The sequence below is a fragment of the Cannabis sativa genome, chromosome 7 (genome assembly GCF_029168945.1).
Source record: "Cannabis sativa cultivar Pink pepper isolate KNU-18-1 chromosome 7, ASM2916894v1, whole genome shotgun sequence".
Classification (NCBI taxonomy): domain Eukaryota; kingdom Viridiplantae; phylum Streptophyta; class Magnoliopsida; order Rosales; family Cannabaceae; genus Cannabis; species Cannabis sativa.
Window position 1 is genome coordinate 7,904,973 of NC_083607.1, and position 16,290 is coordinate 7,921,262.

A 16,290-nucleotide genomic window follows, 5' to 3' on the forward strand; every position below is an offset into this window, starting at 1 on the left:
ACATTGGAAAGTAAACATGACTATGTGAATAAAGTTTCCTAGATTTATCAGACACAGGGTTTTACTGATATGATAATCTACAACAAGAGTTTACTTGTATTTGGAGAAATACTATGTTCTTTCCAGAACATTGGTTAAAGTAAAGCTCAGGTTGGATGCATGGAGTATGCATCGGAAGGGACCGATATTGAACTTTGACTTAGATTTATTAAACTTACCGTAATATCTATTCAAGTCAATATCGCCTAGTTGATCCTAGATCAAATGTTCTTAATCCTATTATGATTAGGCTCAATCTTGAAAGGCTATTCGTGCTCTTTGATTTGTTAGTTAAGCCTACTTTTAGGTCAGGGTGATACGTACATTTTGGGAACACGGTAGTGCAATTGAGTGGGAGCGCTAGCATAAACATGGAATCTATAGCTTCTATCTGGCGAATAGTAAGCAAAGGATGATCTCCTTCGAGCTTGACCAAACGAACATAAATGGTGGAGTACTCATTTCACATAAGCTGAAATATCATTTATACGGGGTCAAGTGTTTTAAGGAATAAATACATTGTAGGGTGTAACGGTAATTTAATCCCTTTACAATGTAGATCATTTATATAGAGGATCATTGATCACATTAGGATTATAACAATGGATAACTAATGATGTGTCTATATGGTGGAACATATAGAGCATTCTATATACTGAGAGTGCAATTCTAAGTTCTATGCGTGGATTCAACGAAGAATTAATAAGTTAGTGAATTTTAGTGCTAAATTCTTGATCTACTTATTGGAAGCTCGGTTATATAGACCCATGGTCCCCCCACTAGTTGAGATAATATTGCTTGTAAGACTCATGTAATTGGTTTTGATTAATCAATTATAATTCTCAAATTAGACTATGTCTATTTGTGAATTTTTCACTAAGTAAGGGCGAAATTGTAAAGAAAGAGTTTATAAGGGCATATTTGTTAATTATGATACTTTGTATGGTTCAATTAATAAATATGATAAATGACAATATTATTTAATAATTATTTATAGTTATTAAATAGTTAGAATTGGCATTTAAATGGTTGAATTAGGAAATTGGCATTTTTGAGAAAATCAGATACAAAAGGTGTTAAAATTGCAAAATTGCAAAGCCGAAGGCCCAATCCACTAAGTGTATGGCCGACCACCTATGTAGGTATTTTAAGTTGATTTTTTCATTATTTTAATGCCATATAATTCAAATCTAACCCTAGTGGAATGCTATAAATAGATAGTGAAGGCTTCAGGAAAATAACACACTTAAATTTTCTATTTTTCCTTCAGAGAAAAACCTGAGCCTTCTCTCTCCCTATCTTTAGCTACCACTTCTTCTTTCTTCTTCCTTTGAATTTTGAAATCCTTAGTGATTAGAGTAGTGCCCACACACATCAAGCAATACCTCAATCATAGTGAGGAAGATCGTGAAGAAAGATCATCAGCAAAGGAGATTCAGCATCAAGGATTCAGAGAAAGAGATCCAGGTTCAGATACTGATAATGCTCTGCTACAGAAAGGAATCAAGGGCTAGATATTTGAACGGAAGGAGTCATATTATTCCGCTGCACCCAATGTAAGGTTTCTTAAACTTTATATGTGTTTAATTTATCATTTTAGAAAGTTCATATTTAGGGTGTTAATAAACATACTTGTGAGTAGATCTAAGATCCTGGTAAAATAATTTCCAACACTAAGATCCTGGTAAAATAATTTCCAACAGAACCCAGCTATGTAAAGTCGAGAGCAGTTTTCGATCAACATCTCTAAGTGGGTCCACATTCACATGTGTCTTCGATGCCCTAGACTTCTTCTTCATTTCAGTGTACTCATTGAACCACCTAGGCTGATTTCTTTGTCTCTGTTCTCCACTAGTTTTGGAGCTATCTTGAACACTTGTATCTCAGAATCCTGAGTATCCCCGATGTTAGTGATCTTCGTGTTGTCAGGTGTACAAAACATATCATTATCATCTGCTCTATAATCATTTGGCATAATGATTTCATTTTTCGGTGACTGAGGCTCTTCTTGTGGTTAGGGCTGTGGTTGTGTATCTGGTGTCGGTCTTCCAGGATCTTGCAGGAGTCTTATTATGGTCTTCAAATGACCCATAATCTCATTATGTCCTTTCAAAAAAGCAGCTTGACCTTGCTTCAGAGCTAGTTGTTCCTTCTCCAAAATTGTCAACCTTGCCATCATGGCAGAGGATACTAATTCTCGAGGCTCTAAAGTCCTGGGAATACTTGCAGATGGGGCAACACCAGACTCATCTGGTAGTGAAGACGGTGCACGTGGTGTAGAGTCCCTAAAGATTCAATCTGCATCTGCTCTTTCTTCCAATGCCGAGGCAAGCTTTTGAGCCTGACTTCGCAAAGCATCCTGTGTTGGTTACACATCGTCACCCAACACAAGTTCCTCCAAGTCAATAGATAAAGGTGCCTCACCACCAGTGATGCAACTCACAAACTCAGTCTCATTCCCTTGGGGACATAACATAGAGTACACTGTCAACTGAAAAATAAAACAAATATATTAATAGATGGAAATTAACATGAAATAAATGTAAGGCATACAAAACTTACATTTATAGCAAATAATCGTATCACTTCGTCCTTCCTGAGTGTCGTTTTCAGCTTACTCTCCCAGTTCACCATTCTCGAAAAGTGATGCAACTTCTTCATTGCATACTCATTGCCCAGCTCTAGTATGGCCTCGTATGCCCAGTACTACAACACTGCAGTATAGCCGTAAGTTGAGTATCTAGTCTCCTTCTGACTAGCTCCCTTTTCAATCTTCTTAAGCATCCTATATGTAGTCTTTATTATAAGTTTCCATCAACTTGTTGTACGAAATCTTTCTCCATGGGTACTCGTAGAAGAATGGAAGTTTGTCAACCATTCTTATAACAAAAGGAGGAACGACAGTCCCCTCCTCCTTACCAATGAGGATGCCCATAACAAACAAGGCCATCCCCAACTTGTAGACATCATCAACTTCTGTGTAGCTCTCAAAAACTCTGCGCAGTTAGCCAAAGTTGATGGAAGGATTAGCGTTGAAATACTCCATAATCAACCGTTCTGAACTTCCTTTCTCTTCAATTTCTTCTTCAGTAGGTCCAGGCAACAACTTTAACCCAGTCACCAAACCAAACTCCACCCTACCGAATCTACATCTCTTCTTCAGTTTCTGAAGCTTGAGAGACTTTAATTTGGCTCTTTTGGGGAAACAATATTGGCAATTGTTGGTTAATGATGACTCTTTGGTTAGTAGGCCCTATAAGGCAAAATATTATGCTGATGGCAACTTATTTTCTACTGAATTGGGAGATAATCCTAGTTTCATCTGGCGAAGTATTCTTGAAGCTAAAGATCTAGTACATTCCCGTGCTCAACGAACAATCGCTAATGGGGAAAATGTATCTATTCTTGTAGATCCTTGGCTTCCACATAGTTTTAACAACTATGTCGTTACAAGGCACCCTGCTCTTGTAAACAAATCGGTCATTTGCCTCTTTCAAGTTGACACTCGCGCTTGGGATGAGGATATTGTGAGAGACTTGTTTGATTCACCTGATCAGGACCTTATTTTGTCCATTCAGCTTAGTGATTCGGCCGTAAATGATGGTTGGAACTAGAGACTTGAGACTTGCGGAAATTATTCAATTAAAAATGCCTATAAATTTTTTCAAGAATCGAAAGGTGCTTGGTGCTGTGATGCCAATACTGATTTTTGGAAGCGCTTTTGGTCGTTACAAATACCTCCTAAGATCAGTATCTTCTTATGGAGGGCTGCTTATGGTCTGCTCCCAACTTATTTTTAGCTCCAAAGACATCATGTTCCCGTCAATGCTGACTGTCCGCAGTGTAACGCTCATGCAAAAACCGTTCAACATGTGTTGGTGGAGTGAGTTTGCTAAAGCTGCTTGGAATCACAGCATTGTCGATGTCGGGGCTGGGGCTGCAACAATCAGAAGCTGGTTGTTGGGGATCTTCAGTAGAGGGCACGAAGGTGAAATGGAGGAAGTGGTTGTGGTGAGTTGGGCTATCTGGCGCGTGCGTAATGAATTTGTTTGGCAAAAGAAGAGTTGGTCTGCATCAAATATTATTGCATCAGCTAGAAACATGCTTGATCAGTATAAATTTGCTCAAGGAAGGAAGGGTCTTTCGTTGTCTCCGCTGCATGATGGGAGGCGAAATCTTGAGCGTTGGATTGCACCTGAGTTAAACAAGATCAAAGTTAATGTTGATGGGGCTTTATTTGAACAAGAGGGACGCTTTGGCATGGGTTGTGTAGCTCAGAATCATTATAGTGTTATGGTAGAAGTATTCAAGAAGGGAAAGATTGGTTGTGTTCAACCTGAAATTACTGAGATAATAAGCATTAAAGAAGCTTTGAGCTGGATTGCAACTCATTCATGGGATATAGTCATGTTAGAAACAGATAGCTTGGTGTGTCCAAGCAATTCAGAGCGATATTTTTATGCCTTCATAGTTTGGTCTTATTATTCAAAATGTTCGAAATTCGCTTTTGAGTTTATCTTTTGTTGATTTGTGTTTTGTAAAACGACCTGCAAATAAGTTGGCTCATTACTTGGCAAAAGACTCTTGTTTCTTTACAGACCGTGTGATTCAACTGGAGGACTGTTCCTCTGAAGTGCGTTCTATTGTTTTGAACGAACTTATTAATTAATAAATCTTATGATTTTTATTAAAAAAAAAAAAAACATTAATTTCATCATCATAAAATTATAATCAAAACTTATAATCCCATTTTTGTACTTTTTTTCTTTCTTCTTCTTTTCACTTTCACATTTATGATATAATAATCATCACGCTAAATATTTTTCTAGTTTCTCCACTTCTTCCGTGCTTCCGATGTAAAGAGGAACTCGTTGATGAATCTGTTGTCACAATTTGAAATTAAACAAATCAATATATAAACTAAATCACACATATATGCAAACATGCCAATTTTTACTCCTTTATACAAATTATTTCAATGTAGTACTTAAGTTTGAGATGTACAACTTCTAATACTCAACATGATATGTGTACATGTGTTTAATAAACAACTGGTTGAGAAAACTTGTCATATGCAAGTGTACGTGTCATATTATTGATGTAATTTGAATTGAAAAATAAATTATATAAAGTGTTCAAAATGCACTTACTTCAACTGGTGTAATGTCAAGAACTCTTTGGTGGCCATCTGAGCCTTTGCCACCAGCTTGTTCAACTATAAAGCTCATTGGAGCACACTCATACAAGAGCCTGAGCTTCCCATTCTTGCTCTTTTTGTCTCTAGGGTAGCCATAAATGCCACCATACAAAAGTGTTCGATGAAAGTCCCCAACCAAACTTCCTATGTACCTAGCTGAGTAAGGCTTCCCACTGGGTCCACCAGGGTCCTTAAGGTCATCAATGTACTTCTTCAACTTGTCATCCCAAAGCTGATAGTTCCCTTCATTGAATGAGTAAATCTTACCCGATTTCGGGATTTGAATGCTTTCTTGTGTCAACACAAATTCACCATACATGGGGTCTAATGTGAAAGCGAAAACTCCCTTCCCTATGGTGAGGACGAAGATCACCGAGCTCGAGTACATGCAGTAGCCAGCAGCAAGCAGATTGCTCCCTGGTTGGCACACACTCACAACACACCTTTGTTCACTGGTCCCTAACTGTCATACACACCAATAAATATAGTATGTCAAATTGTATTACACTGTGATCTGATGACAACACTAGCTTTAAACAATCACATATTCACACACACACATATGTAAGTGACCCTGTCCCAAAGCAGAACTACAGTATTTTATATAGACTTACTGTGCCATCATCACCAATGTCAGCAAGACACTCATCATTTGGGCTGTATATTCCAAATATTGATCCAGTTGAGACTGCAGCATCAATGTTGGAAGAACCATCAAGAGGGTCAAACACAACGATGTAGTTGCCTGAGTAACTCTCTTCCACAGCCACTGGTACATCCTCTTCCTCTGAGGCTATAATCCCAGTTCTTCCACTTGATCTCAAACAATTAGAGAAAACCTGTTCAATTAAGGTATATCAGATTAACAACTTTCTTATCTAACACAACTTTCACAAATAACCCTTTATTATTTACCTCATTAGAAACAACATCAAGTTTCTTTTGGTCCTCTCCTTGAATATTAACAGCACCCTGAACACCAGTTAAGTTGGAAATACTAGCTCTTTGAACCAATGATGCTATCTGTTTACAAGCCATGGAAATGCTTGACAGAACAATGGTGAGCTCGGCGTCAATCACCCCTGACTGTTCCTGCTTGAGCAGCCAGTTGGTGAGCGTTTGAATCTCGTACGACGCACTTTTCTTCTTTTGTGTAGCCTCCTCTGCTGCAACAGCCATGCACCGAACATGTCTCGCTGATCTCTTGCCATGATTGCTCAAGTTAAGCGATTTGGAGGAGGCGCTGCTGCTGCTGCCTGGAACTACGTCGCATAGTTGTAGAGGAGAGAGCCTTGAGATTGAACGAGCTGAGCTGTAGTTTGAATATATGAGCTGTGATGAAGAAGGAGATAATATTGCTGTTGTTGAAACCATGGTTAGTTACTACTATTACTTCTTCTTCTTCTTGGAATTGTGAGGTTGGTTTTGTCAAAAACACACAGCATGAGATAGCATGAGACTTGTGAGGTTGGCAATGATTTTATGTTGATGTGGGTCCTACTTATCTTTCTTCAATCTTTTTGTGATCATGCTTCTTCGGATGGAGACTCCAAAAAGTGTACTCTACTCTACAAGCTACAAGTGCATTTGGATTTGGTGTATTCTTATCCCATACTACATACAAATCCCTCCATTGGTTTTCCTTTTTCATTATAACTTTCTGTTTCAGTTATATGAAAATATTTGTTGCGGTAAATAATTGCAGTTTCTCACTGCTTTCATATTTACTGAACTTGGTTGGCTGTAGTGTTCCTAAAAGGCATCAGGAAGTGTTATTTTAAAGAAAGAACAAAGAAAATTGAGGCCTTATCTCTGAAAATAACACTTTGATTTTAGTCCTAATTTGTCTCATAGTCGAGCCAACCCTCTATATGCTTAGAATGATTCTAGAATAAATTATATTTTATACCCATTTTACTTTATTTATTTTAATTTTTACCTTCATTTTTATATTATTTAATATATACCCACTATTATAGATGATGTTCCCATTATACCTCTTAGGTTAATGTAAATGTAAAATATGTGTTAGACTTAAGCGGAGACTGAGAATATATTGGCATTTCACTCAAAAAAAAAAAATGGATATATTTTAATGAAATATAATATGAGGGTATTTTTGATTAATGGATACAAAAAAAAAGTATTTCTCAACTTATCCCAAAATTCTATATGCATCAGCCTATTTATTATAGAGTAATTTGCGGCATAAATACCTAAGTTTTATGCCGAGTAGCAGATAAATACCTAAGTCGTATTTTTGGCGGTAAAAATACCTTCCGTTACACTCTTGGAACTTCCGTAGGTACCTTGTCGTTAACTGACAGGTCGGCATCTATGTGTCACTCGCTAATTGGTCCATGTCATTAATTTTTTTATTTATTATTTAAATGTTTAAAAATTATAAAAAATTAATAAAAAAACTAAATATAATAAATTTTTATTTTAAAAACAATAAAAAAAATTAATGTTAAAATAACTTAATTAAAAAAAAAAACCCTAACATCTCTTCCCAACACAACTCCTCCCACGCCCTTTCTTCTTCACATTCTCTCTCTTCCTTTCTCCTTCTTCTCAGGCAAGTTGCTGTGCAACCTCTCTCCGTCGTCGGCCAAAGTTCTTTCCTCGTCGCCGACCGATGGAGCTCTTCTCCCCCTTCTCTTGCGATTCATGGGTTTCTTCTCCCTCATCATCTGCTGGAAACAAGGGATGCGAACCAGGGGTCATCGCTCTTCACCCTCATCGGCGTCGACCTGCAAACAACCCCCATCGTCATCGTCATCTTCCTCCTCACCATCAACAGCCGAAGAAAAAGAAGGGAGGAGAGTAGTGGTGTAACTGGGAATGAAGGTGGGATTGTGGGTGGAGGGAGGCCAAGGTTGAATTTGCAGCCGCAAACGCTGCCCGTGGTTAGTGATGGAGGCTCACCTGGTTCTGGTTCTGTGACGGGAACTGTGGCGGCTATTGTGACGAAGCCAAAGGGCTCAAACCCATTTGGAAAGGCCATGCCGAGAGAGGAGGTTTTGGCTGAAAAAGGGCAGGACTGGAAAAAGATCAATGAGTAGCTTGAATTGTTGAAGATTAAGGAGGTGAATGAGAAGCCAGAGGGTGGATCTTCATTATTATTCAAGCCTATGTCACATTCTAATGATCTTGATTTTCTCAAAAAAACTCAAAAAGTCACTACTGGAAAGAACAGTGAACCAACAGTTAAGACATTTGATAAAAATGCTACATCTCCCAAAGTTGCAGTGGGTAACTCAGTAGGAGATGTATCTCAAGGAGGGGAATCAATCAACCTTTTGCATAGGGATGAGAATGTTAACAATCAGGAGGTCTTGGACTTTCTGATTTTGGTACTCCTTCGGCTCTAGTTTTTTCATCATAAATAGGGCTGTTGTTGGTGAGGAGGAAGAAGGCCATTTTAGTGTTCTCAGATTTTTTAGATTTGGAAAATTATTTTGTATTTAATTTAATTTTAAGTGTTTATTTTAATCTTAAGTGTTTATGTTTAATTTAACTTTGTAATTTTTTTAATTAAAAAAAAAAAAAAGTTTTATTTAATTTTTAAATGTATAAGAATTAATGATAAAAAAAATTGATTATATTTATTTTTGTTTATTTTTGTATTTTTAAAATCATTTTTAAACATTTAAATAATAAATAAAAAAAATTAATGATATGGACCAATGAACGAGTGACACGTAGACACTAACCTGACACATAACGGAGAGGTACCTACGGAAGTTCCAAGAGTGTAACGGAAGGTATTTTTACCGCCAAAAATACGACTTAGGTATTTATCTGCTACTCGGCATAAAACTTAGGTATTTATGCCGCAAATTACTCTTTATTATAAGATTATTTACACCACATACTGAAATTTTTAATTTTTTTTTTTACTTTTTTGCTGAAGTAAATTTTTTTTCAAAAATACCATGTAAATTTTAAACTGTATATTGTATTAAGTTTTTACTATTGCTCTATGGTTATTTTTTAGTTGTTCCACTATTGTTTTTAGTTATTCTATTTTGTGTTCCACTGTTGTTTTATAAAAACACAGTATTTTTTTTTTAAAAAATTCTGTGTGACAGTTTTTTTATAAAAATTAATCCAATTTCATTATATTTGTAAGTTTTCTTTATTATATAGTCAAAAGACAAATCTTAGTGATTTTTTCTATGGTGAAAGCTTGTTCTATGGTTTTTTTAGCACGGTTGGATTTATGAGTTAATTATATGATTTGATAATTTGGTCCCTCCATTTAATGGCATTTATTAAATTGCCCATGAAATTTGTACACGACCAAAATTTGAGGGAACAATTGGTACTTTCAGATGATCCAAGATGATTTATTAACAACAACAACAACAGAAATCCTTTACTTTATGCAGATCTTTGGGCAGCCATGGGATATGAAAAAAAGGCTGGAAGAAAGAAATTGTGACAACAAATAAAGCTTTATGTTAAAGCAATTCTTTTCTTCAACTTTGAAGATCATGATGACTTAATAACCAAATATAGGTTTGGCTCTCAATCCTGGTTCCACTTTCTAACCCTGTGATTGGGTTTCAAGATGTGCATTCTTGCAGGCTCTTCGACTTTTCAAAAGCAAAGCTTGTAGGTCTTCCTTTCTTTACTCAAATTCTATTAATATACAAAGTGAAACTGGCATTGCAGTCCTTTAGTTCATGACCTCCATTTTCAACTCCAAAATTCTAGTTATTCCCAAGAAGGAAAAAGATAGTTTCACAACAATCACTAAGAATTCCCTTTGCTGCAACTCCATAACTGTCAAACCCGCCTTTGATAAAAAGAATGGCGTAAGGGGCCAAAGATCTACAATCTTAGCCCACTATCTTTAACAATGAGCCTCAACCTATCATTGCATTTTATGAATTTTCATTTATTTGGTATATGATTTTTATCAATCACAACCAACATACACTAATACATTTTTCATAATTCTTTCCAAATTGATGCAGTTCTGAAGTAAAAAGTCCCCTGAAAAGCTAAAATACCTAAACAGAAGTATACCAGTCTACAAATAAAAAGAGTTGCCATGCCATAAAAGGCCTTCATGCAATTCTGAAGTAGAAAATAACCTGAAAGATCAATGAATCTAACCAATGAATTTCACCTACTAATATGATCTAGATAAGAAAGACAATCCAGCTTTCCCTAATTTTTATCACTTGTCCTCTCTAAACTACTACCTTCAATAGTAAATGTAATTTTAAGTTTAAATATTTCCCCCATTTCTAATAGAAATGAAAAAGTTAATGGAAAGCCACCCTCAATTTAGCTATGTAATCATGCATACTTTTGCAACATACAAAGAAAATTACATGAGATGGTTAAATGGAAACTATTAATCCCCAGGAGGTTTGTGAGTAAGTCAACAATGAGAAAAACAAAAGTGGAATAAAGCGTTCTCTTTGTTAAAATTGCCGTGCCTTGTACAAGTTTCAAAGTGAAGCTCAATAATAATTTTTATAGGACCCCTATTGACAATTTCTTCAACTACTAAATGCATTGGATGATCATCCTTACCCCAAGAACGTGAGTTATAGCTTATAAGGAGGCTACTGTGCCTTGGGCAAGTTTCAAACACAAAGTGAAGCTCAATAATTCAAAACTACTGATTGCATTTTCTAATCATTATTATCTCATGAACATGAATTGATAACTTATAAGGAGGTGGACTAACATTGTTTTTATCATCCTAGGCTATATTGAGCACTTCTTTTCATTCCCATCCCACAATACTTGATTAGCATCTTATATTGGATAAGGTATAAGTATAGAAAGCAAATAAAAGACAATTGGGTGAAACTTGACATGCATGTAATTGAAATGAATAAATAAAATCTAATCAAGCTTATCACCTTCAAAAGACTGAAAATTTAATGAATTGTGAAACCTCAACACTCATGAACTTACCAAAACTATTGGTTAAAGTGATGATTGACTTTCACAGTACACATATTTCAGAGTTTAAATCTTTATTTATGTTAGGAAGTTAGCATTTGTATTAGAGAACATGGGTATTTTGTAAGGCACCATATTTTTCACAGGAAAAAATTAAAAAAAGGGTAAAACTTACCAATTAATACTGTTTTTGACAATTTAACATATTTACATCACGTTGTCGTTGCAACGATTTCATTGGCATCTAGGTCTACTAAGCTTTCTTTCCCAAACAGTGTAAATCCCACAGTTACCTGAAACAAGATAAAATTATCAACCTTTATCTCAGTCATCATGTAGGAACGGCTTATGCCAGCACATGCATGCACAAAATATATAGTAGGGCTTATATTTTTCGATAGTGTTTTTTTTTTGGCCCAGGCAGTTCAACCAGGAGACTTCCCAGTGAGTCAATGACCCTGAGGTTTTTGAGTCTATGACAGATTCGAATCTTAGAACAAATGCCTATTAGCACTTTCCAACACTCCTCCTTACCTGTAGACCCCTTGGGGTTAACCTAAGTTTCTTATTATGTTTAAGGTTATTGTTACCTAGTTTAGAGCTTCATTATTTATTTATTTTTTTTTTTTTGAAACTAGGATCCCAGCCTAACCCTACAATATCAGTTTAGAGTTTATTATTCAACCAGTGAACTCAATTTCACAAAAGCCTAAATAATTAGGTCTTTTTTCCACTTTGCTACCTTAATATATAGCACCACATCACATACCTTTTTTGTTTTGCGATTGACCTTCTTGAGGCATCCTTCAAATTCCGCAAAATCTCCAGATAAAACTTTGACAGTAGAACCTGGGGTAAGAAGCTTCAGTGGATCAGAAGCCTTCTTGGATCGGCGTTTCGGTACGGAATCTGACTGTGACTCTGCATTGGGTAGTGAAGAGTTAAGGATCTCTTCTTGTTTTTGTTGCTCCTTAAACTCTTGCTCATATTTTTCTTGTTCTTCCTTTGACTTTTTGAAAATTGCTTCCATGTCAATCTCAGACACTGGCCTTGGCTTGTTAATCTGTCTCTTCCTGAAGCAGAGAAAATCATAGTCAAAACTCAGAAGTAGAAAAATGCAGATAGCTATTGTGCCAAATATAATATGCTTCAAAACTGTAAAATTGTTGAAGAAAGTACCTTATCTTCCTTCAGATTATATTTTGACACTCGTTGACATAATGTGATAAGATAAGTTGGTTTAAAATAACAAAATCTTTTAGATTCCATGTAAACTTCTTAAAGTGATTTTGATTCCACCAATCTATTTGTTTTTCTTCCATGGTTGCCTTCATATGAAAAAAATGGATTTTTTTTTAAAACCAAAAACTAACTTGGTTAAATTCTAAAGTAAATACTTACGTATTTCCAACCTTGGAGCCAATAAAACCTCCAACTCCTTCACACTCCCTTATAAAGTCATGAATCTCCTTGTTCATTATACATTTTATAAAGACACAACCCGGAAACAAAGGTTTCGGTTTAACTGAAATGGACCCGTTTTTCAGTTTCCTCTTCACCTGAACTGCAGGTGCATACACCTACAATATCATATCAACATAGTAAGAATAAGATTAACACATTCCTAAATCCTCACTCATTGACATCTTACAATTGAGCTTGTAAAATACATATCTAAACAGCATATATATCATCACAACATACAACCATTAGAATCAGTAGTTTCAAGTGATATTTGTTACTTTATTCCTATCAATTGAATTATGTCATAACTTTCCACTAAAACCATCGAGTTCATACAATGAAACTACGTTCTTATTTAACTGAGTTACTGCCATTACCAAGTCTAAAGTACCAAAAATGAACACTGAAAAAAAAAAAAGAAAGAAAAAACCCAGAAAGCAAAAAGTAAAATTGAAGAACCTTGAAGGGGAGTTGGGGAAAGTTCCTGGCTAGCAATCGAGCTATAAGATCGGCAGTCTCGTGACCCCTGAGCCGAGAAACCCGAACGACCCACCATTGAGGACCCGAATTAGCGAGGGTATCAAGGTTGAGCTCCTCGGTCCAAGTGGCATATCTCTTCTTGGGTTTCTTGAGAAGCTTCTCCTCAACTTCTTCCCGCCAATTGTTCCCCATTTTGCTCTCTCTCTTCTCGTTTCTGAGACGCCTTCTCTCTCTAGCAGTGAGCTCTTGGGTGGTTTCGTTTTGGGAGTCTAAGGTGGCAGAGATGGAGAGGGTGATGAGTTTTGTGTTGTAAGGTTTGAAAGGTATGAAGCGAAGTGAGTAAGAGTGGAGCAGGCAAGGACTCCATAGCAGAAGCCCTTGCGCCATGGTCGTTTAGTGGGAGTTCTTTAACCGGTAAGAAGAAGAAGAAGAAGAAAATAATAAGGAAATCTGTTCGTACGTGGGAAATACGAATTGGATAAGTCTGGCGCCTGGACTTGGTTTCTTCATGTATAAGGCCTATAGGCCTGGCCCATTTTCTTCCATCACAATAGTTGTCAAAGCCCATTGTTAATTTTATCTTAGAAATTAGGGGTAAACTGAAAAATACCACTTTTATGAATCAATTAATTAAATTTACTTCTAATTTTATATTTAATTGACACATATCTCTTTTTATAGGTATTATACCCAAAATACCATGACATAAGAGAGTCACATAGAGAGTATCTTCAAGTGACAGGGGTAAAATTGGTACAATATTTTAAAAAAAAAAAGGTAAAAATGATAGACTTTAGAAAAAAAAAAAAATAAAATAAAAGAGAACAATATAAAATGGGTATAGAGTGTAATTTCCTCTAGAGAAATTACATGAATTATGTGATTTTAGGGATTATTTTACAAATACATAAAAACAACAAAAAAAATTACAAAAATACAATTGTAAGGAATTTTAAACATTTTTACGATTTTTATAGTTTTATTTATAGAAAATACAGACTTTTAATGTTGTATTCTTGTTAATTTATTGTTAATTTTTTGTTATCTGTATGTATTTTTTGTTGTTGCTTTAATATTATTTTAGATGTTATTTTCTTGTTACTTTTTATGTAATTTTTTTTATTATTTTTATATTGTTTCTATAGAAAACAGTAAAAATATTAAAAAAAATTCTTTAAACGTAAAAATATAATATTTTTTACAAAAAATGAGTGTTTCATGTAATTATTTTTTTTAATGTTTATTTTTTAGGGTATAATTAAATAATGCCAATGAGTTATGAGTTTTTTGCTTTATTTACATTTTTATGGACTTTCTTATGCTATATTTTTGTAAAAAAAATTATCAAATACCATATTTTAATTTTTCCCAAATCTAACTCTTTCTCTCTCTTTCCCGTTATCTCTCTTAGTTGCACCTGTGCTTCGCCGGAGTCTAGATCGGAAGCACCGTTGTAATATCAAGATTAAAACAATATTTAATTTTTTTTTTTTTGATATTAATGGTGCGAGGATAATTATCTCATTTATTTGTGTTGTTAGTGAGTAGAGACTATTGCTTAGAGTAGTTGTACCAATTTTCTAAAGAGAGTTAAAGTTGTATTAACTACGAAATTAAAATATTATGGTATTTTCATAAGTACGTAATCGTTTAATTAAAGCCCGATATGAAAGTCTAATATCTTTATAATATATTTATTTGATTTAAATAATTGTATAAGTGGTATTAAATAATATTATTATTTAATTAATGTGAGAAAATTCGTAAGTTTAGAGAAATTCGCAGGTTTAGAAACTGTTTTACTAAAACGACCATATCTGGAGTTTTATAAATTCGATTGAGGTGATTCTAGTGGAGTTGGAAAGATAATTCAAAGATTTATAAATTTTGTAGAAATAGATATATCATAATTCGTAATTTTTCTAGGTCAAAACTAAGCCCTAAAGTTACGAGATTGAGAGCTTACAATTTAAATTTAAAAGTTAGATATTTGTTTATTTAATAATTTATCATATTATTATTGTTATTATGTTAGTATTATTATTATTCATAAAACTAAACCTAATAAGAGTCAGATAGTATAGGTTTCCTTCCACCCTAAAATTATATCGTTCTATTCTTCTCACCTATCTGAGCAAGACTAACCCTAAAATTTTCAAGTCATCTTTCTATTACATCCTTAGCCAAATCTATACCACTCTTCACTCTCATCTTTGATCACCATCATCTTATGTCTATCGATCCAAGAAGCTTGATGTATTTGAGGTAAGAAACTCTACATTTACTTATTTATTGATCACAATAGGAGAATATTCGTAGGTCTCCTTTTCTTATTTTTCAGAATGAAACAGGTCTCAGTAAAACTGTCATATCTCTTTAAATACTCATCCGATTCTCGCAATCTTGGTGTCTATAGAAAGATTATTGAATTTCCCATAATTCTTATGAAGAAAGATTTTACTAAATCGAAATTTATCTATGTCAAAAATTAGAATTTCTACGCTGTTTGTTGTAAACCGTTTTTCATATTTTCTATATAAGTTGTCTCAGTAAAATCTGAATATCTCTTTGAATAATGATCCGATTCTAGCGATCTTGGTACTGTTGAAAAGATAATTCAATTTTCTAAATGTTTTATGAAGAAACCATTTACCAATTATTGATTATTCTAAGTCAAAAATTATTGTTTTATTGCTGTAGTTTGAAATCCATTTGTTTCAGGATTTCTAAAAAAACTGTTTCGGTATAATATCTATATCTCTTACGTTATGACCCCGATTTTAAAGATTTTAGTGTCATTAGAAAGGGAATTCGATTTTCTAAAACTTTTATGAAGAGAGTATTTTCTGATTTGGAATATTTCAGTATCAAAACTTTGTATTTCCGATGTCTCCTGTGATTCGTTACTCCATATTCTTTCTCAGAAATAGTTTCAGTAAAACTATCATAACTCCCTCAATTTTAATCCATTTTTAATGATCTATATACCGTTAGAAAGATAATTGAATTTCTTATAATTTTTATGAAGGGAACTTTCACTGAATTTGTGTAGTTATTGGTCAAAAATAGTATTCTTTCTGCTGTACTGTAAGAGTGCGAATTTTAATGTTAGGGCCTTGACCCATGTGTTGTTATAGGTAGTAGTGACGAGATAACAAGTCTTAAGCAGCGGGATTTGA

The 16,290-nt window shown here is 34.6% G+C and overlaps 2 protein-coding genes and 1 pseudogene across 4 annotated transcripts; 1 reads left to right on the forward strand and 2 right to left on the reverse strand.

Annotated features, from left to right (window-relative positions):
* Positions 1 to 4,700: 4,700 nt before the first annotated feature.
* LOC115698108 (fructose-1,6-bisphosphatase, chloroplastic) lies at positions 4,701 to 6,979 on the reverse strand. Its single transcript, XM_030625281.2, has 4 exons — positions 6,152 to 6,979; positions 5,851 to 6,075; positions 5,190 to 5,699; positions 4,701 to 4,919 (listed from the first exon to the last, which is right to left on the reverse strand). The coding sequence occupies exons 1-4, from the start codon at positions 6,608 to 6,610 to the stop codon at positions 4,848 to 4,850; spliced, it is 1,266 nt and encodes a 421-aa protein (XP_030481141.2). The 5' UTR covers positions 6,611 to 6,979; the 3' UTR covers positions 4,701 to 4,847.
* On the forward strand, positions 6,690 to 8,683 carry LOC115696335 (eukaryotic translation initiation factor 4B3-like; annotated as a pseudogene).
* An 864-nt stretch (positions 8,684 to 9,547) lies between these two features.
* On the reverse strand, positions 9,548 to 13,592 carry LOC115698109 (uncharacterized). 3 transcript variants are annotated; one of them, XM_061101589.1, is made up of 5 exons: positions 13,091 to 13,564; positions 12,569 to 12,747; positions 11,937 to 12,240; positions 11,343 to 11,460; positions 9,548 to 10,040 (listed from the first exon to the last, which is right to left on the reverse strand). In XM_061101589.1, exons 1-4 carry the CDS (start codon positions 13,496 to 13,498, stop codon positions 11,380 to 11,382), a joined length of 972 nt encoding a protein of 323 aa, XP_060957572.1. In that variant the 5' UTR covers positions 13,499 to 13,564; the 3' UTR covers positions 9,548 to 10,040; positions 11,343 to 11,379. The 3 variants fall into 3 exon arrangements, with proteins under 3 accessions (XP_060957572.1, XP_030481143.1, XP_030481142.1); XM_030625283.2 differs by having other exon boundaries at positions 9,839 to 10,341; XM_030625282.2 differs by lacking the exon at positions 9,548 to 10,040 and having other exon boundaries at positions 11,287 to 11,460; positions 13,091 to 13,592.
* Between the last annotated feature and the right edge of the window lie 2,698 nt (positions 13,593 to 16,290).